Source organism: Prionailurus bengalensis, chromosome B3 (genome assembly GCF_016509475.1).
Source record: "Prionailurus bengalensis isolate Pbe53 chromosome B3, Fcat_Pben_1.1_paternal_pri, whole genome shotgun sequence".
Taxonomy (NCBI): Eukaryota; Metazoa; Chordata; class Mammalia; order Carnivora; family Felidae; genus Prionailurus; species Prionailurus bengalensis.
Window position 1 is genome coordinate 5,604,121 of NC_057355.1, and position 26,210 is coordinate 5,630,330.

Consider the following 26,210-nt stretch of genomic DNA (forward strand, 5'->3'; position numbering starts at 1 on the left):
ATAACCCAGCCTGGGGAGCTCTTGGCCACATTTCCCCTCTTTTCTTTCTCAGCTCAAGCAGTGGCGGCCTCAGCCAAGTAGCACAGACGTTTTCTAGGGCAGGGACCCAGGGAGGGAGAGAAGCCGGTTGGTATATTGCAAAGTAGCTCGGTTTCAGGCTCCACCAAAGCCCCAGATCTCGTCCAGGCTCTGGGGCCTGCCAGCTGGGGGCAAATTATTTAAACTCTGTGCTCCTCAGTTTCCTTATCTGTAAAATGGGATTACCAATGTCGGCCTGGAAGCATTATGTAGATTAAATGCTGTACGGAAGGAGATAATAATGTAAAGTGACTGTCCTGGTGTCTGGCAGGCGGTTGGTGTTTGAAAAAAAAAAAAAAAGTTAAAAAAAATTAAAAGGCGTGGGCTGACTGGTTCAGCTTATCCACCTGTCTATATAGATGCAAACAGTCGTGACTCTTCTAACAGTAGGCCTTGGGAAGGTGTGCCCCATCTCGGTGAAGTCTGACCTTAGGGGGAGCTACCCCAGGTGGGTCACCGCAGGACACTTAACCGGGTCATGCCCAAATTCAATTCGTGGCTCAGGAATGAGGCAGTCGTGGCGTGGGGGGTGGGGAGAGGGCCAGCTCCCCCACAATCCAGCCGAGACCGAGCTCCGCGTGCCTCCTCAAGCCCGCGGCAGCCCGCGCCCAGGGTTCCGAGTTCGGGTCTCCGCGGCCGCCTGCGCCTGCCCCGGGAGCTCGTGGCGCGCAGAGCCGAGCCCGGCGGCGGGAGCGCGGGCGGCGGGGCCGGGGTTGGGGGTGGCGGGGGACGCGCCCGGCGGCCGCCAGGGCTTTGGGATCGCCGGCTCCACTTCCTACCTGCCCCTACCGGGCGCCGGAGGCAGCGGCCGCCCCAGAAGGCCGCAGGGCCTGGGCTCGGGGCCCGGGGCCCGGCGCCCTGGGCGCGCGGCGCCGGCGCTCCGCACGCGGGCCGGGGCGCGGGCGGCATGGGCGGCGCGGCGGGCCGCCGGCGGCGGCGGCGGCGGCGGCCCGGGAGCGCGGAGGTGGCGCCGCGAGGGGGAGGGGCGCGGCGGCGGAGGAGGAGGAGCCCGGGCCGCCGCAGCCGCTGACAGCCGCCGGAGTAAACAAGCCGCGCCGCCGCGGCCCGGCCGCTGCCCCCGCCCGAGCCGGAGCCCGAGCCCAGGCCGAGCCCTGCCCTGGTCGCCGGCCGGGCCGAGGCCGCCCGCCGCGCCTCCCCGCCTCCGCGCGGTGACGCTGCTGCTGGGCGCGGGGACGGCGCCGAGCCCAGGCCCCCGCCGCCGGGCTCTCCGCTCGGCCGAGGGGCGCCCGAGCCGCCGCGGCGCTCGCCTGGAAAAGTTACCCGCCCGGGCTCCCTCGGGTAAGCAGGAGGGCGCGGGGCCCGGGGAGGCGGCGCGCCGGGGCGGCCGGGGCGGCCGGGGCCCGGAGGGAGCTGGCCGGCCTGGGCCGCTGTGCGCGCGGAGCGGGCTCCGCGGCCCCGGCCGGGGAGGGTCGGGGCCGCCCTGACCCGGGCCCCCAGGCCCCGGCCGCCCGCCCGGCTTTCGGAACTGGCTCGGGGGCCGGCCCGAGGGTGGAGCCGCGGGGAGCAGGAAGGGCGCCGCGCAGCCCACCTGAGCGCGCCGGGCCCGGCTCGGCCCCCGGCCCCCGGCCCCCGGCCCCCTTCCCGTGCCGGTACTTTTCCGCTTGGGGCCGGGGCGAGCCCTCTGACCTCAGGAAGCGTCTGCGGGGGCCCCCGCTGGGGGCGGGATGGGGAGAGAATTCCAGAGGCGCCGGGTGCTCCCGCCTCCCCGCCGGCCGCCGGGGGCCGCCGCCGGCTCGCCCACTCCGCGGCCCGGGAGGGGAGGAAGGAACAGCCGGGGCCGCGGGGACCGTTCCCGGCCCGGCCCCGCCGCCGCCCGCGCACCTGGGCGACGGAGACTCAGGTGCGGGTTCCGCGGGCTCCGGGAGGCCGGCTCAGGTAGGTTCCGGGGCTCCCTCCCGCCGAGGCCTGGCCCAGGCCCCTGCTGCCCCCGTGGGGTGGCTGGACTGCGGGGCCGCCCGCTTGCCAGACAGGTCCGACAGCGGTCACTGGTCAGTACCTGCTGTCCCCGAGCCCCTGGGGGTGCAGACCCTCGGCCGCGGGAGGGTGTTGGGATTCTGTGTTTGATTTGGGAAGTGCGAGGAGAACCCAGGTGCTGTGGGCCTAGTGAGGGCTGGGCAGCTGCGGGCCAGGTGTGTGGACAACAGCATAGGAGGGTAGCCAAAGCTGGCCGCGGCTCAGAGCAGAGCAGAGCAGCCCATATTGGACTGTTTCCTATATTGAGCTTCCACATAAAATTCGATTTTCTAAAATGGATTATATGGCTTTAAAAAAAAAAAAAGTTTGTAAACCTCGGATCTAGCAGTTTTTACCACCAAGGAAACTGAGGCCCACCAAGGAAACGGAGAGAGAAAGTGACTTGCTTGAGATCACACAGCAAATGAGTCGTTGAGCAGGGACTGGAAACCAGAATTTCAAGAGAGCCTTTCAAGTTGCCTGTAACAGGCCCTGGCTTGGGGTCTCTGCTGGAAAAGAGAGACTGGATCGGGTTTCCCAGACAGCCCCTGTCCACACCAGAGCCTCAGTGCCTGAGCACCAGCAGCCCTGCCTGGGGGGTAGGCTCAGTTTGATGCTTCAGACTGGCTGTCTGTGTCAGAGGTTCCTGGGACCAGAGAAAGGGCTTTGCCTGAGACCACAGCCAGAAAGAGCACTCCCGTCTCTGTCTGTGGCCACGGCCCAGAGCCGAGTCCCATGTGAGAGGGCATCACGGGAGGCTAGAAATACAGCAAGCCTCTGGGTTGAAGCTGAACTGGGACTCATAGGGTGAGTCAGAGTCTGGGATGGGGGTGGGGAGAAGCCCATTCATTCATTGTTCTCAGCGCCTGCTGTTTGGGGAGGGGGGATCTTCCCCTCATCCAGGATGCTGAGCTAGGGCTGTCTAGGGGCTTGGGGGCTCCACGGGGAGCTATATCCATCCACCCCGTGGCGAGGGATGCTGTGCAGAGGGAGGCAGGCCCTTTCCTGGGAGATTGTTTGGTTGTGCCTGAAGCCTGCTTTCTTTTTGGGTGCTGCAGGGTAATTAAATAGTTGGTTAATCACCTCTAACGTCAGCCAGCTGCAGCCCCATTCACCGTGTGCTGGAAGCTGGGTCTTGGTTTGGGGGCTTCAGCAGGGCTCACGGCACTGTGGTCGGGGGCAGCTCCACTTGCCATCTGGACCCAAGAGGTAGCTCTTGCAACGGCAAGAAGGGGGAGAAGAGGCCTTGTTTCTATCTGGCTCTGCCCCCCGCCCCCCCCCCCCATCCTCTGTTAAACGAGGGGCTTGGGATCCCTTCACATGCTGGGGCCTATGTTAGGCCACCCCACCATTGCTAAGACTGGCTTTGTGGAACTTGGAACTCCAAGGCATCGTGGGTCTGTGGCTTCCAGGCCTGTCCTGGAGCCCCATGGACTCTGCCCGGGTTGAGGAGGGGCTGTGTTGTGAGTGCCCCCTGCCATCAGCTGTCAGGTTATTTTTGTGTAAACTGAAAATACCCTGGGAATTGTGTGTTGAGTCCCTCCCAGCCTGCAGGGTGGGACTGCAGGGGGACCAGCCAGGGAGGCCAGTTGTGGCAGAGGGTAGTCAGCCCCTGGAGAACTGAGGCTTCCCGGTGGTGAGGGTGGTGAGCGAGTCTGCCCCGCTCCCCACGGCCTGGGGGAGCTGTGGGGAGCTTCCCTTTTGCCGCCTGGCAAGAGTGGCCTCCTTTGGGGCTGGGAGTGGTGGGGGCATCCGGGACCCTGTGGGCAGGCTCTCTGCTCTCTGAGCTTGGCACTGAGACAGGATACCCCCAGCAGCCCTGCTGGGGCCTCCCCCAGCTTCTCCCCACCCCGGGGGCTTGGCTTCTGGCTAGTCAGGGGCCCTTTGTGGGGACAGTTATGTGGCCCCGGGCAGAGAGGTCCCGCTGTCTGTTTGCTGAAGGAGGAAAAACAACACGCAGACTATTGATTCAGCCTCACCTTGGCGCTCCTGGCTCAGCAGCCAGTGTTTGCCCTGGCTGCCTGGGCTCGGATTACGCAAGGCCGGTGGGCGTGGAGTTCGAGGGGGCTGCTGGGGGGCCTCTGCGCCCAGGCCTGGGCAGGGCTGGGCGGCCCCAGCGTTCCCCAGGAAACAGCCTGAAAGGAGTCTGGGTCCCCGGTTTTGCCGATGGCCACCAGTCTGGAGTCTGTCCGTGGAGGGAGGTGAAGCCACTGGGATCCCCTGTGCTCAGCCCCCAAAGCCCCATCCCTCCTGTGGTCGCCCACTGTTTCTTCCCAGGGGCTGTGGGGCTTTGCAGGTAATTCTTTGTGGCTGGGTCTGCTTTGCTGAACCAAGAAACCCTGGTGAGCCGGGTAGACACCCCCCCCCCCCATTCAAAAAGTTTGAAAAGCCAACATTTTATTTCTTTGTACAACGTACCTAGGTAATTTGGAAAATCTACAATGATACAAAGAAGAAAATAACCATTACTTGTAACCGTCACCATCTTGAGAGAATCATTGTTAACGTTTTTGCATGCAGCCCTTCCAGATTTTGTTTTGTGGTTCTATATAAATATACGCGTATAAATAGTTATTTAAAAACAAAATGGGGTCATGTGTGCGTACTGCTTCATAACCCATCCTTTTCGCTTTGATTGTGGTGAACATTTATTCAGTTGTTGTTTCTGATTCTGAGTGACTCAAGCTTGATACACTTCATCCCACTTCCATATTCTTGTGTGGAGAGAGGCTGAGGAGGTGTGCGTGTGTGTGTGTGTGTGTGTGTGTGTGTGTGTATGGGGGGCCCGTCTGGCTGGCTGGCTCACCGACCTTGGGGGGCTGGATTTTCACCCCTCTCCCCTGGGCCCCTTTTCAAGCCTAGATTGTGCCATGGGGTGGGAAGGCAGCTTTAGCACATGGCCGGGGAGGCACTGACGGTCTTCCCCTCTTCCTCCCTTGTCCCCCCTCAGGGCCGGCAGCCCTCCTCCCCTGCCCACAGCCCTGCCCTGCTCGGCCCCATGCCCCCGCCAGTCAGCCCCGGGCCACAGGCAGCAAGCAGGCACGTGGGAGCCGAGGCCCTGTGACCAGGCCAAGGAGACGGGGGCTCCGGGGTCCCGGCCACCTGTCCCCCCCATGGAGCTGAGGCCCTGGTTGCTATGGGTGGTAGCAGCAGCGGGAGCCTTGGTCCTGCTGGCGGCCGATGCCTGCGGCCAGAAGGTCTACACCAACACCTGGGCTGTGCACATTCCCGGAGGCCCAGCCGTGGCTGACAGCCTGGCACGAAAGCATGGCTTCCTCAACTTGGGCCAGGTAGGCGCCCTCACTGCCCGCTGGCCTGGGCATACGACACTGCCGGGGGTGGGGTCAGTGAGGGCAGGGGTTCAGGCACCGGGACCAGGAACTGTGGGGCTTACCTGGGTAGCAGGCGTGTTCTGGGTGGCGAGGGGGATGGGAGCGGTGGCTCGTCCTGCCCTTGGGCTTCTGACATAGGTTGTTTGGAGAGCCGGGGTATCCCAGGGAGATAGAGTCCCTCTCTGTCCTTTGCACCTCCTTGCCGGGTCCTGGGCAGGCAGCAGATGCCCTACCAGCCCCTGCCGCCGTGAGCCTCCCGTGAGCAGCCGGTCGTCCACCCCCATCCGCTCCCTCCCCGGGGGACTGACAGATGGAAAGCCCAGCTCAGTCTCCCTGCTCTGTTGCAGATCTTCAGCGACTATTACCACTTCTGGCATCGAGCGGTGACAAAGCGGTCCCTGTCGCCTCACCGCCCGCGGCACAGCCGGCTGCAGAGGGAGCCTCAAGTGAGTGCGGCCCCAGCCCTGCTTGCCTGCCACCCTTCCCTTCCTGCTCTCTGGAGCCGCTCCAGTCCTCCGCCCACACCATCCCTCCCTCCCTGCCTCCCTCCCTCACAGGTACAGTGGCTGGAGCAGCAGGTGGCAAAGCGAAGGACCAAACGGGATGTGTACCAGGAGCCCACGGACCCCAAGTTTCCCCAGCAGTGGTACCTGGTACATTGCCTCCTCGGGGCCTGGGCCCTCCTCTCCCCACTGCATCCATCCAGCCCCCGAAGGGTCTCGTGGGAGGGCAAGGCTGACTTTGAAGCCTTCCCTCATTCTTCCTCCTCCTCTCTACGGAGCACTGTCTCCCTAGCGCTTCCTGCTGAGCCTGGAGTTTGCCCTTCCAGAGTTTTTTACGCTCCCATGGAGCCCAGACAGCCAGTGGCAGTGTTTCAGGAGAAGGGGGCGGGTGGAGAAAGAAGTTTTGGGGGTGGTGAAGGGATTCTTCGGGGTACCCCTAAGCTCACACGGCCAGCCGCGTCTTCTAAGTGCTGGGGTGACGGGGGTGGGTGTCCCTGCAGTCTGGCGTCACCCAGCGGGACCTGAACGTGAAGGAGGCCTGGGCTCAGGGCTACACGGGGCACGGCATTGTGGTCTCCATCCTGGACGATGGCATCGAGAAGAACCACCCAGACTTGGCAGGCAATTATGTGAGGAGGTGGGGGGGGAGGCAGTGACCCCTGTTGAGGGGTGTCTCGGGGCTGTCCTGCTGTGCCAGTGCGGTCAGACCATTCCTGACGACGGCCATGTCCTCTCCAGGATCCCGGGGCCAGCTTCGATGTCAATGACCAGGACCCTGACCCCCAGCCTCGGTACACACAGATGAATGACAACCGGTAAGAAACGGCAGGTCCCTGGCCTCCGCCTCAGTTCTCCTCTCTGGCACTGAGGAGGCAGGGCCGGGCCTGGGTTAAGACACCCCCTCCGAAGAGGCTGAAGTTTCTGTTTTGCTCAAAGCCGAGGTGGCCACAGAGTGGAGAATGTGGGAGGGGACCGTGCACACAGGCAGGACGGCGCTCTTGGCCGGAGGGGTGGGCCGACCCGTCCCGTTCCTGAGGCCTCACCTGCTCTGTTGACCGCTAACATCCTGCTCTTGGCCCCTGACAGGCACGGCACACGGTGTGCGGGCGAGGTAGCCGCGGTAGCCAACAACGGCGTCTGTGGCGTAGGCGTGGCCTACAACGCCCGCATTGGAGGTGGGTGTGGGCCTTGGCCACCCTGTCCTTTGGGAGGGCCCTTCGGGTGGGACTTTCTCCACCCACTTCCCATCTGACCAGTGCCCGTCACCTTCCGCCTGTGGATCCTTTCGGCCACATGGCTATTCCTTAGAGGGTTCTCGACAGCTCAGAGAGCCGAGCTGTGGGACAGAATGAATGTTTCTCAGCCGGGGCCTCCCTAAATCCTCTCCACCCCCTCTGAGTCCTTACATGGCAGGCCTTGGTCACCACACTCCTCCGGGAACCCGGAGGCTCGTTTTAAGCCAGGGTGTGTGGTCGAGGGCAGGGTGCACTCTTTTTGGTTTTTTCCCTTCCGGGTCTTGTCTAGGAGAGGCAGAGAGGCAGGCCAGGGGGTTAGGGGCTTGGGGTTTCCCAGCACCAGCCTCTGCCCTCCCCCTGCCCGTCCTGTGGGTACAGGGCTGGGGGTGCTCCAGGGGGTGCCCCTGGCAGCTAGACCCACGCAGCATCCCTCTCCCCACCCCCCTCTGCGGCCAGGGGTGCGCATGCTGGATGGCGAGGTGACGGACGCGGTGGAGGCGCGTTCGCTGGGCCTGAACCCCAACCACATCCACATCTACAGTGCCAGCTGGGGCCCCGAGGACGATGGCAAAACCGTGGATGGGCCTGCCCGCCTGGCTGAGGAGGCCTTCTTCCGGGGGGTCAGCCAGGTGAGGTGGGGAGGCCAGGCCCAGCCTCTCGGGGGCAAGCCGGGCGCTGTCTTTCCCATAGCTTTCTTCCTGTGTTTTTTGGTTCCTGTTTGTTTATTCTTGTGTCAAATTGTCATTTTTTAAAAAGTGTTTTTTAATGTTCATTTATTTTTGAGAAAGAGAGGGAGAAAACGCATGAGCAGGGGAGGGGCAGAGAGAGGGGGCGGGAAGACACAGAATCTGAAGCAGGATCCAGGCTCTGAGCAGTCAGCACAGAGCCCGATGCGGGGCTCAAACCCACGAGACATGAGATCGTGACCTGAGCTGAGGATGGACGGTTAACTGACTGAGCCACCCAGGCACCCCCAATTTTAATCTTATACAAGGCGTATTTATTACAACGGTGAAGGACTAGAAGGGCAGAAAAGGGGAAAATGAGTAAAGATGACCCATCGCTCCAGCCTCTGGGATCACCACTCCGGGCACTTTGAGTCGTAACCTGGGTCTGTTTTTCTGCACACAGGGGACACACTTGTATATGTATCTGACCCGCCAGGGATCTCCCAGGCTGCGGGACGGTGTTGGGCGTGTGCAGAGATAGGCCCTTGGGAATGAAGCCCCAGCCTCCCCAGTCTCTGGCAGCACCTTCCCACCAGGCCTCCCTCCCCCAGGCCCTGTCTCCGAGTGACCCTGGCCCGTTCTGTTCACAGGGCCGCGGGGGTCTGGGCTCCATCTTTGTCTGGGCCTCGGGGAATGGGGGCCGGGAGCATGACAGCTGCAACTGTGACGGCTACACCAACAGCATCTACACGCTGTCCATCAGCAGCGCCACGCAGCTCGGCAACGTGCCCTGGTACAGCGAGGCCTGCTCGTCCACGCTGGCCACCACCTATAGCAGCGGCAACCAGAACGAGAAGCAGATCGTGAGTCTCGCCCTGGGTGGGGACCCTGGGAAAATGCTTGCCTGCTCTGCCCCGGGGCCCACTTTCCAGAACTTGTGCGGCCGGGTGGTCGTGGCGGGGGTATCGTGGAACGGGAGCTGGCGGGCTCTCTGAGACTGGGCCATGGGGCTGTCTGAAGCCCCTGAGAAGTGTAGCCTCTCCCCAAAGGTATGCGTTGCTCTTACTGGTCCCCAACCTCCAGCTCCACCCCTTGTTCCTTGGGAAACCGAGGCCCAGAAAGGGCCGGGCATTGGCCTGTTCACAGCAAGTTAGCAAGGCAGCAGCTGGGACCGTGTGTTAGTTCCCAGGGCCTGTGGGCAGAGGGAGGGCAGGCAGATGGCCCCTCTTAGTCCCTCCACCCATCACATTGTCCTCCTGGTAGGTGACCACGGACTTGCGGCAAAAGTGCACGGAGTCTCACACGGGCACCTCGGCCTCTGCCCCCTTGGCAGCCGGCATCATCGCCCTCACCCTGGAAGCCAAGTAAGTGGGTCGGGCTGAGGAGCAACCCTGTCCCCACCAGCGCCCCCTGCAGGGCAGCCTTTGGTCTGCAACTTCTTTCTGAAGAGGCTGAGCCCTGGCCTGTCCCTCCCGCCTTTGCAGTAAGAACCTCACCTGGCGGGACATGCAGCACCTGGTGGTACAGACCTCGAAGCCAGCCCACCTCAATGCTAACGACTGGGCCACCAACGGCGTGGGCCGGAAAGGTGAGGACAGGGTGGCCCAGTGCTCCAGACTGGGGGAAGGTCGGGGGAGCGCCGCCTCCCGGCTGACCCCACCTTCCCTGCCCCGCAGTGAGCCATTCGTACGGCTACGGGCTGCTGGACGCAGGTGCCATGGTGACCCTGGCCCAGAACTGGACGACCGTGGCCCCCCAGAGGAAGTGCATCATCGACATCCTCACTGAACCCAAGTGAGGGTTGGATCCTGGCTGGGAGGGGTGGGTGGGGCCCAGGGGTCACAGGGGGTGCAGACCCTCCCTGCTCTCTGCACAGGGACATCGGGAAGCGCCTGGAGGTGCGGAAGATGGTGACCGCCTGCCTGGGGGAGCCTAGCCATATCACGCGGCTGGAGCACGCACAGGCCCGCCTCACCCTGTCCTACAATCGCCGCGGTGACCTGGCCATCCACCTGGTCAGCCCCATGGGCACCCGCTCCACCCTGCTGGCTGCCAGGTGCTTGCTCCCTCCCCTGCCCAGTTTGTCCTTTCTCTCACACTCACATGCGTTCCTTCACGCGTTCACACCCTTCCTGACTTGTCACACAGTCTTAGTGGCCACCACGTTCTTTTCAGTGGGGGCGCTGTTGGCATTTTAGGAGGCCCGGTTTTGTCCTATGGGGCTGTCCCCACATTGCAGGAATCCCTGGCTTCTACCCTTTCCATGCCGGGAGTGTGCCTTCCCACGTGTAGCAAGCACCCTTGCACGTTTCCAGAATCTTCTGGTGGAGGGCATCTGGCCCACTGAGAAACAGCCCCTATGGCCCCTACAGGCATTTCCAGCCCCGTGGGGTCCGCGTGTCGTGTACGGGCCATGTGTTGTGACTTTGGCGCCCCCTGGCTGGGTCTCCCCGGGGCCTCTGAGACAGCCGTGGGCACCCTTCTCCCCCAGGCCACACGACTACTCCGCAGATGGGTTTAATGACTGGGCCTTCATGACAACCCACTCCTGGGATGAGGACCCCTCCGGCGAGTGGGTCCTGGAGATTGAAAACACTAGCGAAGCCAACAACTACGGTATTGGGGATATTGGAGGGCTCAGGGGAGGGGGACGAGGAGGAGAGCTGGTGGGCTCTGGGATTCCAGGTGCCGTGCTGGTGCCCCCTAACTCTTGCCTCCCCGCCAACCCTGGACTAGGGACACTGACCAAGTTCACCCTCGTGCTCTACGGCACGGCCCCGGAGGGGCTGCACGCGCCTCCCGAAAGCAGCGGCTGCAAGACCCTCACGCCCAGCCAGGCCTGTGTGGGTCAGTAGTGGATGCCGTCGGGGTCTGGGGGCCTGGGGCTTGGGGGGGGGTGGGCAGAGGGTACCTGTCCTGAAGCCCAGCGCTGGGAGGAAAGGGGGTTTGGAGATACCCGGGCATGAGTATGGTTCCAGGGCCGGAAGCTCCCGGGGGCCCACGGTGACTGCTCGGGGCAGCCGTGTCTGCTTAGCTGACGCCCCCCTTCCGCCCCCTGCCGGCAGTGTGTGAGGAAGGCTTCTCCCTGCACCAGAAGAGCTGTGTCCAGCACTGCCCGCCAGGCTTCACCCCCCAAGTCCTCGATACACACTATAGCACCGAGAACGACGTGGAGATCATCCGGGCCAGCGTCTGCGCCCCCTGCCACGCCTCGTGTGCCACCTGCCAGGGGCTGGCCCCCACGGACTGCCTCAGCTGCCCCAGCCACGCCTCCCTGGACCCCGTGGAGCAGACCTGCTCCCGGCAGAGCCAGAGCAGCCGCGAGTCACCGGAGCAGCAGCCGCCCCGGCCACCCCCGGAGGTGGAGGCCGAGCCCCGAGCCAGGGCAGAGCTGCTGCCCTCACACCTGCCCGAGGTGGTGGCCGGCCTCAGCTGCGCCTTCATCGTGCTGGTCTTCGTCACCGTCTTCCTGGTCCTGCAGCTGCGCTCGGGCTTCAGCTTCCGGGGGGTGAAGGTGTACACCATGGACCGTGGCCTCATCTCCTACAAGGGGCTGCCCCCCGAAGCCTGGCAGGAAGAGGGCCCGTCGGACTCGGAAGAGGACGAGGGCCGGGGCGAGAGGACCGCCTTTATCAAAGACCAGAGCGCCCTTTGACGAGCGCCCACTGCCTGCCCCTTCAAGCCCATCCCCTCCTTGGGCACTTTTTAATTCACCAAAGTATTTTTTTATCGTGGGACTGGGTTTGGACCCCAGCTGGGAGGCAGGAGGGGCAGAGACTGCTTCCCGCCCTACCTTCGGGCCGCCTGGCTGCCTGAGGTGGGGCCTCAGGACCAGCTGGGAGGCAGGGGAGGGCCTCACCCCACCTCCAGCACCTCTTCCGTGTGGAGGAAGCAGTGGAACGTTTAGGGCAGCTTTCCAAGGTCCAGGCCCCAGTCGGAGTCCCTGCGGAGCGAAGCGGGTCAGCCCGTTCGGGCTTCCTGACCCGGGCTGCAGCTCTCGTCCCTTCCCTGTTCCTCTAAAGCAATAATGGTCCCCATCCAGGCAGCAGGGAGGCTGGCCTAGGGGGTATTTGAAGGAGGAGGCCACCTCTCCAAGGGCTTTTGTATCCCCGACCCTGTCCCCCACGTCTGGTGAGCCTCTTGAGGAAGCGGTGATCAAAGGAAGGGACCAAGGAAGGCAGGTGCTTCCAGGGCGAGCATGCGTGCACGAGAGGTTGTGTCCCTGTGCCCACCTCCACCACAGCTGGCTGCCCACCGAGCGTGGCTGGCCCGACCAGGCCCCCGAGCCAGCATCCTGACCACCCTACCTTCTCGGGGCCCCCTCCCCTCCCGCCAGGGCCCAAGTCCCTGTTTTCTGAGCCCGGGGGGCTGCCTGGGCTGTTGGCACTCACAGTCCCGGAGCCCCTGGGTGGGTGGTGGGGGGGGGACGGTGGCCCAGCCGGCCTCTCCCGCCTCCCACCCAATGCTGCTTTCCCCTGTGGGGATCTCAGGGGCTGTTTGAGGATATATTTTCACTTTGTGATTATTTCACTTTAGATGCTGATTTTTTTTTTTTTTTTTGTATTTTTAACGGGGGTAGCAGCTGGACCACCCACCTTCCCACACCCACTGTCCACTCTGCTGTTCCCCCGGCTACCCTGGCCCCAAGGTGTGGGGGGCTGCAGCATGTTGCTGAGGAGTGAGGAGTAGTCAAGCCCCCAAGTTCTGAAGAGGCAGGTGGACAAGCCAGGTGGGCCCTAGGAAAGGGGGTCATGGTGGGAGGAGCAGGCTGTCATCCGTGTTTCAGGTGGGGCTCATTGTGCCAAGGGCTCATGGGTCACTGGTTCTCCAAGTGCCAGGGGTGGGCAGGCGGTGGCACTGAGCCCCCTCCAACACTGTGCCCTTGTGGAGAAAGCACTGACCTGCCCCCTTAAGTCCCCCTCTTCTGACGTGCCTTTTGCACCCCTCCCATTAGGACAATCAGTCCCCTCCCATCTGGGAGCCCCCTTTTCTTTCTCTCCCCCAGCCTTTCCTGGCACCCACCCACCTGCCCAGGGGTGTCCCCTCGTCTCTCATCCCCCCACCCTTGTGGCCAGCCTGGCTAATTTTGTAAGATACTGGGTTGGTGCCCAGTGATTTTTTTTTTTCCTTGTAATTTAAACAGGCCCAGCGTTGTTGGTTCTATTTAATGGACACGAGATAATGTTAGAGGTTTTAAAGTGATTAAACGTGCAGACTATGCAAACCAGGCCCGGTCTCCAGCGTGGTGATGTTCTTCCTAGGATCCTGAGACTGCATCTGGGATGGGGACAGAGAGTGGGGCCAGTTAGACGTCCCACGGGCCTCCTAGCTCTAGGGCCCCTTTTGGGCAGCAGTGGGCTGTGGAAGGAGGCAGCAGCTGGAGACCAGCCCCAGGGCATGGGGGGAGTGAGCCCTAAGAGGAGGACAAGCCAGCCCTTCCAGCCCCGGGGGGCCTGGTCTCCAGCAGGGAGGAGAGTTAATTCCCGTGTGGCCCCCTTGCTCAGGTTCTCACTTAGCTGTAGGGCGGAGGTCTCCGGTGGGGCCTGACTGAACCCAGATAGATTGCTTCTGCTGGCCCTGTCGGGCTCAGGAAGCTCCATACCTGTCCACTCTCCAGCTCCAGTGGAGCAACCCCTGGCAACCTCCCCCCCCCCCAACGCCAGGCTCCCCTCAGGACAAGACCCCTGCCCCCCCTCTCTGGGCTAGGGGAGTGGTTTCACCAGGACCTGTGCGCCAAAAAGGAGGCCTCTCCTCGGGGATATTTACTTGGAAATTTTATTCAAATGGAGGCTGGCGCCTGAACTCTCCTTGGGGAATCCGATGGGGTGGGGAGGCCCGGCCCAGGCCTCCCCCTTCCCCTCTGGGCCGCCCTGGCCCCGCGCCAGGCCCCCACCGCGCACCGGCCGCTACCCCGGGCTCCCGGGCACTGCCCAGGCCCCGAGGGCGCCGGCAGGCGGCTCTCCGCGGCCATTCTTCCCCGGCCCCCTCCTCCCTTCCGTTTCCGCGGCCGCAGTGGCGCGCTGGGCAGGGGGCCGGCAGGCGTCGGGGGCGCCGGCCCTCCCGCCCGCCCCTTCCCCTTGCAGGCCCGCCCCGGCCGGCCGACTGAAACCGCGGCAGGAGGAAGCCGAATCAGGAACTGGGCAGGGTGGCCCGGGCCCAGAGTCATCCCCCTGAGGCGTCCTCGGCAGCCCCGGAGCAGCTGCCCGCGCGGTAACTCCTGCCCTGAGGCTCGGGGGGTGTTGGGCGGGTGCCGGCGCGGGCGCGCGGTGGGGTGGTGGGGCAGGGCCCAGCCAGGGGTTCGGGGACGGGGGACGCCGGACCGGGTGGGACCTGGCGGAGGGGCAGGGGTACCGGCAGGGCTCAGACCGTGGCTGCCTGAAGCTCCTCCACCCCCACCCCTGATGCCCCCCTCCCCCAGCTCACGGAGCCCCTGGGAAGGGCGCTGGGTAGAAGGGCCTGGGGAGGGAGGGGACCCCTGGCGCCAGGCCTTGGCCCGAGACACAGGAAGCAATGAGGGCCGGTCTCAGGCCAAGTTGCCATTTTGTACCTATGGCTGCATTTCAGCCGGAGAGCACCCCACCTCCTGTGTGTCTGCAGCTCCTCTTCCCCCAGCAGCCCCCAGCCCCTCTGCCCCACCCCTCCATCTCCAGCGGCTGCCTTACCCCATGGTGGGCCCTCTCCTCTCTCTGTCCCCAGGACGGCACTATGGGCTTCTCTTCCGAGCTGTGCAGCCCCCAAGGCCATGGGGCAGTACAGCAGATGCAGGAGGCTGAGCTGCGGTTGCTGGAGGGCATGAGAAAGTGGATGGCCCAGCGGGTCAAGAGTGACAGGGAATATGCAGGGCTGCTGCACCACATGTCGCTGCAGGACGGCGGAGGCCGGGGCACAGGCCCCTATAGCCCCATCAGCCAGGTGGGGTTCCGTGGGACCCTAGTGCTCCTCACCCCCTTCCTGCCTTCGTCGGAGAAATCCCCACGGGTGTCCCTTATGTCTGCCTGCCCCCTTCCTTTCCCCGAGCCCACTGGGGAGGGTTGGAGAATCGGGCAGGCCCAGGCTTGGGAGCCATTGTCCCCTTGCTCCCTGTCTCGCCCATCCCGTGTTCTAGTCCTGGGCCGAGATCACCAGCCAGACGGAGGGCCTGAGCCGGTTGCTGAGGCAGCACGCGGAGGATCTGAACTCGGGGCCCCTGAGTAAGCTGGGCCTGCTGATCCGGGAGCGGCAGCAGCTGCGCAAGACCTACAGCGAGCAGTGGCAGCAGCTCCAGCAGGAGCTCACCAAGGTGCGTGCGTGGCCCTGAATGTGTACCGCCCAGAGTTTGAGGCTACAAGGGCCGGTTTTGCACACAGGACGCCCTGGATTCACTGGGGAAGTGGAAGTCCCTGACCACAGGCCTACCCCAGCTTCCGTCCCTCCTCCCTGCATTTGGGCTGGCCTGCAACAAGGCCTCTCTGTGCATTTTGTTACCTGACCACATGCCCGAGCAAAGGGCTGGGAGTAAGGGTGGGCCATCCAGCCACCACCCCCCAGGCACAGGGATCTGTGACCCACCTCTTGCCCTGCGCCGGCTGGCTCTGGGGTCTGAGAGACAGCAAGGGGAATCGGGGCTAATCTGTCTGCCCTTGGCCTAGGTGGGCTCCTCCCAAGGCACCAGAGACACCACAGGGAGCAGGGTGGCCCCCTGACACAGTGGTTTAAGACCAGGGCCGCAGAGTCGGCCTGTCAGCATTTGAACCCTGCGCAGCTCCTGGTCTGGAGGCTGTGTGATTGCAGCTATTTGTGTAGGTGCTTCAGCCTCCTGATTCAGTGTGCTGGTCAGCACTGCGGTGCCACACCCCTTCCACCTGCGCCAAACCCAGCCTTACCGTGGACCCACAGCGGCCCCTGGTGGCCAGTGTCCACCTGCCGTCTCCCCAGAAGCACACTGAATTCAGCGGTCGGCCCATTTGTGTAGGTACTTTTACTGGAACACAGCCGTGCCCGATTGTTTGTTTTCACATTACCTATGGCTGTTACAGGGCTCTAGTGGCAGAGCTGAGTGATTTCAACAGAGACTGCTTAAAGAAAAGGTTCATCTGGTCTTGACCTTAAGCTGTTACAGGCGGGGAAACTAAGGTTTAGAGGAAAGGGATAGAACTTACCCAGAGGATCCCAGTGCGTACACAGGGGAGCTGGGGATAAGAACTTTGGTCTTGGCCATCCGTTGTTCCTGCACCAGGAACGTGATTTATTGGACTCGGTGCAAAATGAAAATGAAACGCGGGGCTTCTTGTGGAAAAATTGGTAAGAATTTCGAGATAGCATCAACAGAGCATCAGACCCAGCACAGGGCCCTTCTGAGGGTGGAGTTCTGTGCCGTGACTCCTCAGGCCACACGTGCCCACAGCCGGGTCCTGCCTGCCCCCAGACACCCCTCTAGGTCAAGGAGGGACAGGTGGAATCTGCCAGGCCCACCTCTCTGCCTCCCCCAGGGGCCTGTCCTTAACCCAGGTGCTCTCATCCTAATGTCAGCGGCAGAGGCTGGGCTCCAGAAGCTTCCTGGCCCCTCCCAGAGGAAGGACTTGGATGTGCTTCCTGCCTAGACTGCAGGGCCCGTGTGGGGCTTCACCTCCAGCAGGAATCTCCTGTGCCCTGGGGACCTGCCACCCCACACTGGCCTCTCCTCTCTCCCCAGACCCACAACCAGGACATCGAGAAGCTGAAGAGCCAGTACCGAGCCCTGGCACGGGACAGCGCCCAGGCCCGGCGCAAGTACCAGGAGGCCAGCAAGGGTGCGCGGCTTCCCTTCCCCGAAGAGAGGGATCCCCGAGCCAGCCATGACCTATGCACAGGTGCCCAGGGAGTGGGGCGTCCCCAGGCCTCTGGGCCGTCACCCACAACCCCTCTCCTCACCCGGCAGACAAAGACCGCGACAAGGCCAAGGACAAGTATGTGCGCAGCCTATGGAAGCTCTTTGCTCACCACAACCGCTACGTGCTGGGCGTGCGGGCCGCGCAGCTGCACCACCACCACCACCACCAGCTCATGCTCCCTGGCCTGCTGCAGTCGCTACAGGACCTGCACCAGGAGATGGCATGCATCCTGTAAGCCCGCACCCCAGCCCGCCCGCCCCCTTCACAGCCCGAAAGCCCTGCCGCCAGGCCCGGAGGCAGGGTCCAGAAACGCGTCCGGTGACAGTGGCCGCGTCACCACGGGAGAGTGGGCCCTGGGCTGAGGTTTGGAGCCCGTCAGCTCGTATCCGGATGCCGTTATTCCAGGATCCCTTACTGCAAGGTTTGGTTAAATTTATGGAGCCCTGCTCTGGGCTCTGGGGTACAGCAGAGACCAACGGAGACCAAAAACGTCTGTCCTTTGGGATCATTCGTGTTACCGGAGAGAGAAAAGAAAGTCACTACAGTGGACGGTGTGTGGAGGCAGTAAGTGCTGTGGAGAAAAATAAAACAAGGAGAGGAGTTTGGGGGGCTGGGAGGATGGACAGCTTTCAATAGAGTGCTTTGGAAAAGCCTCCGGTACTGGAGTGAACCAGGGGGATGTTTGGAGAAAGACCATTCCAGAAAGAGGGAAGAGCAGGTGCATAGGCCCTGAGGTGGGAGAGTGCCTAGAATCCAGGAACAGCAAGGAAGCCAGCGCATCCTAGGCAGAGTGAGGGGAGGGCAGAGCCGGACGCCAGCCCAGATGGGTCCAGGGGTTGGGGGGCTACTGGGTGACACGGGGTCCAGCAGGCCGTTTTGAGCACTTTGGCTCTGCTGTCTTAAGGATAGGCTTTGGGGCGCCTGAACAGGGCCAGGGCGATGAGGCGGAGGCTGCTGTGGTCATGCAGACCACGGACTGTGGCCGCTGGGCCAGGGCAGCAGTGATGGAAGGGAGAAGCCCTAAGTTCCCGGGTGCACCCTGAAGGCGGAGTGGAAGTGAGGTGTGAGTCGAGGGTGACCGCAGGATGACTCTTGGAAGATGGAGTTTCCGCCACCTTACGTGGACAGGGAGGGGAGAAACGGGTTCAGGAGATAAGAATAGGAGTTCATGTTTCAACTCGCGGAGTTTGGGTGTCTAAGAGATGTCCAACGAGACGTTCGAGCAGGTGGATGGCTGCGTGCGGCTAGAGCCCTGGGGAGGTCCCGGAACTAGACACGGAGATGTCGGGTCAGCGGCACGTCAACGGCCTGTGCATGTAGCGGAGCCCCAGAGCCGCAGCTGTTGGGCTGGCTGCCCAGGACAGATGTGATTGTGCTCGCATTCACTGAGCGCTTCGGTATACCGCCCTCTGTGCACACGTGCTCTCGTTGGGTCACAACGCCCAGCGTCCCCAGTGTCCACATCGGGAGGCGAAGATAAGAGAGACGTTGAGTAATTTGTGTGTGGTCATTTGGCTGGTAAATGATGGAGGGAGGGGTCAACCCCAGGGCTGACTACTCTAAACCCAGTGTGGCAGGTGAGCTTTCCGGCCTCACCCAGCCTGAGGCCGCACTGACCAGCGCTCCTGTTTGGGGACAGGAAGGAAATCCTGCAGGAGTACCTGGAGATCAGCAGCCTGGTGCAGGACGAGGTGGTGGCCATTCACCTGGAGATGGCTGCAGCTGTCGCCCGCATCCAGCCCGAGGCCGAGTACCAAGGCTTCCTGCGACAGTATGGGTAAGCCCCTCCTTCCTTCTGCCGGGCACCAGGGCCGCTGGCCCGTTCACTGACGGGGCACTGTCCCCCTGAAGGTCCACACCTGACATCCCACCCTGCGTCACCTTTGATGAGTCACTTCTCGAGGAGGGAGAACCGCTGGAGCCCGGGGAGCTGCAGCTGAACGAGCTGACCGTGGAGAGCGTGCAGCACACGTGCGTGGTGGCCCGGCACCGGGCCGGGCTGGCCGGGGTGGCCAGGGGCAGACGCCGTCTCCGCGGAGCCGCAGCCTGCCTTGCTTGGCTCTGCGGGGATGCCTCCGTGGGGCACGGGACACGGCTCTCACACGGCCCTTCCTCCGGGCACAGGCTGACCTCGGTGACGGATGAGCTGACCGTGGCCACCCAGACGGTGCTCAGCCGGCAGGAAGCGGTCGCTCAGCTGCAGCGCGAGCTCCAGAACGAGGAGCAGAACACCCACCCCCGGGAGCGGTGAGTGGGTTCGCCCACGCAGCCTCCCCGCCCCCACCTCCACACCCCTGTCCTTGGGCTAGAGGCTGAGCCCCGCCCCCTCTCTCCCGCCTCCCACCTGGCCCCGCCCACAGGGTGCAGCTGCTGGCCAAGAAGCAGGTGTTGCAAGAGGCGCTGCAGGCGCTGCAGGTGGCGTTGTGCAGCCAGGCCAAGCTGCAGGCCCAGCGGGAGCTGCTGCAGGCCAAGCTGGAGCAGCTGGGCCCTGGCGAGCCCCCGCCCGTCCTGCTCCTGCAGGATGACCGCCACTCCACGTCGTCCTCGGTGAGCCGCCCGCCGCCATCCGCTGCCGCCAGCCACGCCTGCCCGCTCGGGGCGCGCTCCTCATGTTTGCCCTCCCCCTCCCCAAGCCCGGCCACCCGCTGACGTCTGTCCCTGGCCCCAGGAGCAGGAGCGAGAAGGGGGAAGGACACCCACCTTGGAGATCCTTAAGAGCCACATCTCAGGAATCTTCCGCCCCAAGTTCTCGGTGAGTGGAGCCTCTGCCCCTCTCCACGGGGTGGCCCGGGCCGGGCCAGGGGTCTCAGGCATGTACTCCCTAAGCCCCTTCCACCAGGGTGTTTGGGGTTAGTCGCTGGGTTGCCCTAGAGAGGAGGCTCTGCCCAGAGGAGTCTGCTTTTTTTTTTTTTTTTTTTTAACGTTATTTGTTTTTGAGAGAAAGAGAGCGTGAGGGGGAGAGGGACAGAGAGAGAGGGAGACACAGAATCGGAAGCAGCTCCAGGCTCGGAGCCGTCAGCACAGAGCCAGCCGCAGGACTTGAACCCACAAATGGCGAGATCATGACCTGAACTAAAGTCGGACGCTCAACCGACTGAGCCACCCAGGCGCCCCAAGAGGAGGCTACTTTTATCGGGGAGTCCCTCTCTTCCCCGAGAATCTGGGCTGCATACGTCCCCAGATCTTGCCGGCCTGCACCTCCTTCTCCTCCACCCCCCTGTGTGCTTCAGCCTTGTTCCCCCCACCCCCACCCCCCACCCCCACCGGCTCTCCCTGCATTGGGACAAGTTGAGCAGCTGGGGCCTGGAGGAAAAGGCAGAAGCCTGCTTTGAGATGAGCCAGCGTGGGCATCCCCTCCCGGCTCTGCCTCCAAAGTCATTTGCTCGCTTCGGGGGCTCTAATGCCAACAGGTGGTTCATGAGGATGAGGGGCATATACGAGAGAGAGACCCCCCCCAAGCCCCGGCTGACCCCTGTCTGTCCTGGCGGCCTCCCCTGACAATCTGGCTGAGTGACCCTTCCTCGTTCCTCCCCTGCCTCTGCCAGCTCCCTCCACCCCTGCAGCTCGTACCAGAGGTGCAGAAGCCCCTGCACGAGCAGCTGTGGTACCACGGGGCCCTCCCACGGGCAGAGGTGGCTGAGCTGTTGACGCACTCTGGGGACTTTCTGGTGCGCGAGAGCCAGGGCAAGCAGGAATATGTGTTGTCGGTGCTGTGGGACGGTCAGCCCCGCCACTTCATCATCCAGTCTGCTGACGTGAGTGGGGCCTGGACTCCAGCCTTCCCCGCCTCGCTACCCCTCTCCGCGCCCCCCCCCCCCCCCCCCCCCCCGCCGACCGCACCCAGTCCCTGCAAGAAGCCAGACACATAAATCCTCTAAGGAGGGGCTGCGGGCCTGTGGCGCAGCATCAGAGAGCACATTTTCTGGCGGCCCTGCCTCCCGTCCCTCCCTCCTGTCCCAGGGCTCAGGCCCCCTCAGCAGTGGGGGCTGTTGACCTTGCCGCCCGCCCCGCAGAACCTCTACCGACTGGAAGGAGACGGCTTTGCGAGCATCCCCTTGCTCGTCGACCACCTGCTGCGCTCCCAGCAGCCCCTCACCAAGAAGAGCGGTATTGTCCTCAACAGGGCTGTGCCCAAGGTGAGCCCGTGCCACCAGCGTCAGAGCACGAAGGGCTCCCGGGGTCCTGTCTGCAGACACGGTGCCAAGTGATTCTGCACTCGCCAGGGGGCCAGCCGCCCTCTAGGCTTGGAATCTCAAGGCCCCTTCCGTTCCATGGGGGACACACACAGCTGACGTTCCCCTAGTCAGGGCACCCGCCCCCGTTTTTCAGACCAACAAACCGAGGCACCAAGAAACGAAAGACATTGTGTTGGTGGGGGATGATGTCCGGTCCCTTGCAGGGCCCAGCACGCATTCCCCTCACTGACTTCGCCCCCCCCCCCAACTCCTCCCTTCCCCAGGACAAGTGGGTGCTAAACCACGAGGACCTGGTGTTGGGTGAGCAGATCGGGCGGGTGAGTTGAGTGTTCTACCAGCTTCCTGTTGTCTGGTGTCTCCCTCCTCTAGCATCGCTGTCTCCCAGACCTCGGGCCAGGTCAGCCCTAAACCTTGGCCTCAGGGAACCTTTCTGTCTTCCTGCCTCAGTCTGAGTGCCAGCTTGGACCTCTGATTCTCCACCTGGCCATCGCCACACACCATCCCACAGGAAACAGAGGGAAAAGTACCTACCCTGGAAACTTCCCTGGGGGGTGGGGGGGGTCCTTCCACCAGAACCCTCCAACCCTCAACTCCTCCCACCACCCCCAGGCCCTTGTCTCTTCAGCTCGCTCTTATGTGCATGGGGAGACATACTTTGTTCATGTGGGCTGTAAAATACACGCTAAGGAAAAAAGTCACTTTCTTAAAACTCAGAATGTTTTTTCAACCCAAGCGGGAAGTGATTTTTGGGTTTTCTGGGTCACTGCTAGGTGAATGTGGCGAGTCAGAGGTAACCTTCTCTGCCTGTCCCCTGTGTGCCATCTGGGTTCCCCACCCAGGCAGAGAACTCCTAGAGAGCACGACTGAGCCGTCTTCAGCATGGGGACAGTGAGTGCAGGGTGGGTGGGGATGAGGTGAGGACAGGTCCCCGGGAGTGAGGAAAAGGAAGACTGATGGTCCAGGGAAGACTGATAGGAACTCGAGACCCTTTCAGGGGAACTTTGGAGAAGTGTTCAGTGGACGCCTGAGGGCCGACAACACTCTGGTGGCCGTGAAATCTTGTCGCGAGACACTCCCACCTGACATCAAGGCCAAGTTTCTTCAGGAAGCAAAGTAGGTGGTAAAAGAACGATCCCATAATTCCGCACGCAGTGGGTTCGTCTGGGCATGGCAGGGGGTAAACTTGGACTTCGATGGGAGTGTTTAATCCTCACGCCCCCATGCAGATGGGACCCCCCCCCCACACACACACAGTGTCCGTGACCACCCGAGGTCACATCTCCAGGTCTGCTGGCCTCAGCGGCCAAGCTCTCCAATTCCGCTGCCCTCTCCCGCCCTCCCTCAGTCTCCCTGGGGCTCGGGGGCTCCCGCGGTCGGGGAAGTGAACGTACCAGCCCCCGAGGCGGGCTCCTAAGCGGCAGTGCCCCCTAGGATCCTGAAGCAGTACAGCCACCCCAATATCGTGCGTCTCATCGGCGTCTGCACCCAGAAGCAGCCCATCTACATCGTCATGGAGCTCGTGCAGGGTGAGCCGAGGAAGCCGGGGTGGAGGCGCAGGGAGGGGGGTTGCCCGAGGCTCACCCAGGCTTCCCCTGCCCACCGCCAGGGGGCGACTTCCTGACCTTCCTGAGGACGGAGGGAGCCCGCCTGCGGATGAAGACGCTGCTGCAGATGGTGGGCGACGCGGCCGCGGGCATGGAGTACCTGGAGAGCAAGTGCTGCATCCACCGGTGGGTGAGGGGCGCCCCCCCCCCCCCCCCCCCCCCCGCCTGGCGCAGGCCGTGCTGTCACCCTGCCGCTCCCCTCACGGCAGGCCCCTGCCCCAGGCGTGGAGTCAGCTCGTCCTTGTGGACCAGGAGCCACGGGGCGAGGAGCAGCTTGGTTCACGGCTGTGCCTAGAGCGGGGCCGGGCACGGGGGCAGGTGCCGCCGGGGCCCCGGCTCAGTGGCCCTGCCCTGCCTCGCCCAGGGACCTAGCTGCTCGGAACTGCCTGGTGACGGAGAAGAACGTCCTGAAGATCAGTGACTTCGGGATGTCCCGGGAGGAAGCCGATGGGATCTACGCGGCCTCAGGGGGCCTCAGACAAGTTCCGGTGAAGTGGACGGCACCCGAGGCTCTTAACTACGGTATCTGGGCCTCCGGCCGGGGGCAGGGGGCCAGGCTGGAGGGGGCCTCACTCTGGCGAGCAGACATGGCCGGGCCACCCACGCCTCGCCTCCCCACAGGCCGCTACTCCTCTGAGAGCGACGTGTGGAGCTTCGGCATCTTGCTGTGGGAGACCTTCAGCCTGGGCGCCTCCCCCTACCCCAACCTCAGCAATCAGCAGACCCGCGAGTTTGTGGAAAAGGGTAAGACGTCCCTGCGGGATGGCAGCTCCGGAGCCACGCCCTCTTCTCCGGGCCGCGGCTGGGTTCCTCCAGGTCCCCGGGCCACCCACTGGGGCAGAGCGAGAATCACCCTGTGGCTGCCACGTGTGTGCGGGACCAGCACTGTCTAATTTACTCTTCATAACTTGGGAGGGAGGGGCTTAATGTGTCCCTCTTACAGATAAAAAAACAGGCTTGCGGGGGCACCTGGGTGGCTCAGTCAGTTAAGCACCTCTCAGTTTCGGCCCAGGTCATGATGTCATGGTTTCCTGGGTTCCAGCCCTGCGTTGGCTCTGCACTGACAGTGCGGAGCCTGCTGGGGATACTGTCTCCCTCTCTCTCTCCCCCTTCCCCACTCTCACCGTCTGTCTCTCAAAATAAATGAATAAAACTTAAAAAATAAGTAAAAAGAAAAAAAAAGAAAACTGGCTTGCAGAGGTCACACAACTGGCACACAGTGGGACTGAGGTTAGACCCTCTGTCCTTGGAGCCTTTGAAGAGTGGAAACTCAAGAACAGTGCATCTTTTTTTTTTTTTGTTTTTTAATTTATTTTTGAGAGAGAGAGCATGAGTGGGGGAGGGACAGCGAGAGAGGGGGACACAGGATCAGAACTGGGTTCTGCGCTCACAGCAGTGAGCCCCATGCGGGGCTCGAACTCACGAATCGTGAGATCATGATCTGAGCCAACTGAGCCTCCCAGGTGCCTCGAGAACCGTGCGTCTTAGGCCACTCCCATTGCTCAAGGTGTGTCCCCGGGGGCTGCTGGGGTCCTCACGCCAGTTCCTCGCACCCCGTGTGCTGTGCCTGTCCCCACAGGTGGCCGCCTGCCCTGCCCCGAGCTGTGCCCCGACGCTGTGTTCAGGCTCATGGAGCAGTGCTGGGCCTACGAGCCCGGGCAGCGGCCCAGCTTCAGCGCCATCTACCAGGAGCTGCAGAGCATCCGAAAGCGGCATCGGTGAGGCCGGCCCTGCTTCTCAAGCCGGCGGCCTCGACAGGCAAGATCGTACCTCCTCCCCAGTCCAGCCCACACTGCCGGATGGCTCCTCGCAGCCCTGGACCGAGCCACTGGCGTCCATGCTGCGGGCATGCATGTAGTTCGCTGGGCTGTGCGGTCCCGCTCCTGCCCGGGGCTCCCTCTCCAGATGGAAATAATAAAACCACTTGTGCCCATTGAATGCTCTCGGCATGTGCGCTCCTCTGGAGGGCAGGTCTTAGGAGTAGCTGGCCTCTGCTGTGGCCACGGGGAAGGCAGAGGACTGGCAGGGTTGACGGGGCAGAACTGACGTGGTCTGGTCGCCACTGGATGTGAGACACGGGGAACGGGGAGAGAGATCAGGTGACGCACAGGCTTCTGGCACAGGGCAGCGTCTTGCCTGAAACCGAGTCACAGACAGAGGAGCAGAGCTGCGGAAAGAATGGGTAGTTTGGAGACGTTGCATTTGCGGGGCCTGTGGGGATGATGAAGTTTTGGGGTGATTGGGGTTCATGGGGTCCGGAGCCGACGGCCAAAAAGGAACTCCTGAAGATGTCTTTGGTGCAAATAGGTGATTTTATTAAAGCACAGGGACAAGGACCCATGAGCAGGAAGAGCTGCACTGGTGGGGAGGGGGTCAGGGATAGAGTAAGTCTAAGGAATTTTGGAAGCAAGGTTTCCAGGGCCTTGAGGGCCTAGCTGTTGCTAGGGAAACGCCATTTATTATCATTTAATAAAACCTGAGTCCTGAGACCCTTCAGATGTATATTGGGGGCCTTAAGCTTGGAGTAGGATTACCAACGTATATCCTGGGGCGGTTGAGATAAAGGAAGTAGACTTAACAGGATCCTTGACTGAGGTTGAATGTTAAGCTCACGTTCTCTTTTGCCCCCAGCAAAGTGTCATCATGGAGACAGCTGAGCTTCTAGAGGAAGGTCACTCTGCCGGTTTCAAGGACTTGTCAATGGGCTGTAGGCAGTAAGGGAATTTCGTTTTTCATTTGCCTTAGTTTCCCACATCGCCATGGCAAGCACTTAAGCCCCTTTCCTTTGGTCTTGGGTAGCTGGGAGTGTTTGAGGAATATCACATACTCCACCCTCCACCTGGCGGGGGACGAGTGCCAGCCCGTATTTTGCCCTCAGCTTGCCTCATGCTCCCTCCTCAGGGATGTGGGTGTGACAAAGAAGTCTAGAAGCCCAGATGGCAGCAGAGGCTGGCAACTGACGTTTGAAAGTCATCAGCTGATGTTAGGAAGGAGCTGACACTGTGATGCGTGCAGGGGAGTCAGGCAAAGTGAATTTCCCTGAAAGGAGACTGGGGTGACTGAAGAGAAAGAAAATGCTTCCCAGGGAGTTCATCTACTAAGACGACTCTACTGAGCGGCGAGGTAGCAGAGCGGGAGCCCTCACCTCCTCCTCTAATGCTAGAAAGTCCCCCGTGAAATCTATAAAATCATCTGAAACTTCGTGAGCCCCGCGTCAGGCTCTGTGCTGACAGCTCGGAGCCTGGAGCCTGCTTCACATTCTGTGTCTCCCTCTCTCTCTGCCCCTCTCCTGCTCACACTCGGTCTCTGTCTCTCTCTCAAAAATAAACATTAGAAGAATTTTTTTAATAATAATTCAAAAAAAAAAAAAAAAGACAAAAAAGTACAAACTGAAAAACAGTAACCAGGAAAGGTCTCTAGCACCAAAGAACAAAGCAACAAGAACTTTGAGGTAAAACGGCCAACCCTCCAGAAAGTGAGACAGGCGTTGACCTCGGTTTTCAAAGGTGAGAAAAGCACAGTAAGTTGTGTAAACCAGAGGAAATCAAGGGAGGATGTGATTACGAAAAATACTAAGAAGTCAGACTCTATCCATGGGAAGCGGTAGAAAGCAGAACCGAGGCATTTCTGCTCCTGAGTAGGATGTGGTAGGTCTCCGCAGGCCGCTGTTCCCGTTGCAACAGCGAGGAGGAAGTGAGATGAGAATCATCACCTGTGGGAGTCTGAGGCGTGGTGGAAGGAATAAGAACCGCATGAGCAAAATATCAAGGA

General features: G+C 62.2%; 2 protein-coding genes across 3 annotated transcripts; both read left to right on the top strand.

The window, feature by feature from the left end:
• Positions 1–1,125: 1,125 nt before the first annotated feature.
• Positions 1,126–13,018, top strand: FURIN (furin, paired basic amino acid cleaving enzyme). Its single transcript, XM_043553901.1, has 16 exons — positions 1,126–1,377; positions 5,003–5,342; positions 5,732–5,830; positions 5,942–6,037; positions 6,388–6,516; positions 6,626–6,702; positions 6,974–7,062; positions 7,579–7,751; positions 8,441–8,653; positions 9,054–9,154; positions 9,275–9,378; positions 9,467–9,584; positions 9,667–9,846; positions 10,282–10,406; positions 10,527–10,637; positions 10,856–13,018. Exons 2-16 carry the CDS (start codon positions 5,166–5,168, stop codon positions 11,443–11,445), a joined length of 2,382 nt encoding a protein of 793 aa, XP_043409836.1. The 5' UTR covers positions 1,126–1,377; positions 5,003–5,165; the 3' UTR covers positions 11,446–13,018.
• A 655-nt stretch (positions 13,019–13,673) lies between these two features.
• On the top strand, positions 13,674–24,377 carry FES (FES proto-oncogene, tyrosine kinase). 2 transcript variants are annotated; one of them, XM_043553899.1, is made up of 19 exons: positions 13,674–14,000; positions 14,487–14,702; positions 14,896–15,069; positions 16,462–16,558; positions 16,687–16,870; positions 18,279–18,416; positions 18,491–18,610; positions 18,764–18,886; positions 19,000–19,186; positions 19,308–19,391; positions 20,185–20,394; positions 20,653–20,775; positions 21,099–21,152; positions 21,830–21,948; positions 22,267–22,361; positions 22,442–22,565; positions 22,804–22,961; positions 23,061–23,183; positions 24,019–24,377. In XM_043553899.1, exons 2-19 carry the CDS (start codon positions 14,496–14,498, stop codon positions 24,159–24,161), a joined length of 2,463 nt encoding a protein of 820 aa, XP_043409834.1. In that variant the 5' UTR covers positions 13,674–14,000; positions 14,487–14,495; the 3' UTR covers positions 24,162–24,377. The 2 variants fall into 2 exon arrangements, with proteins under 2 accessions (XP_043409834.1, XP_043409835.1); XM_043553900.1 differs by lacking the exon at positions 20,653–20,775 and having other exon boundaries at positions 13,732–14,000.
• The last annotated feature ends 1,833 nt before the right edge of the window (positions 24,378–26,210 follow it).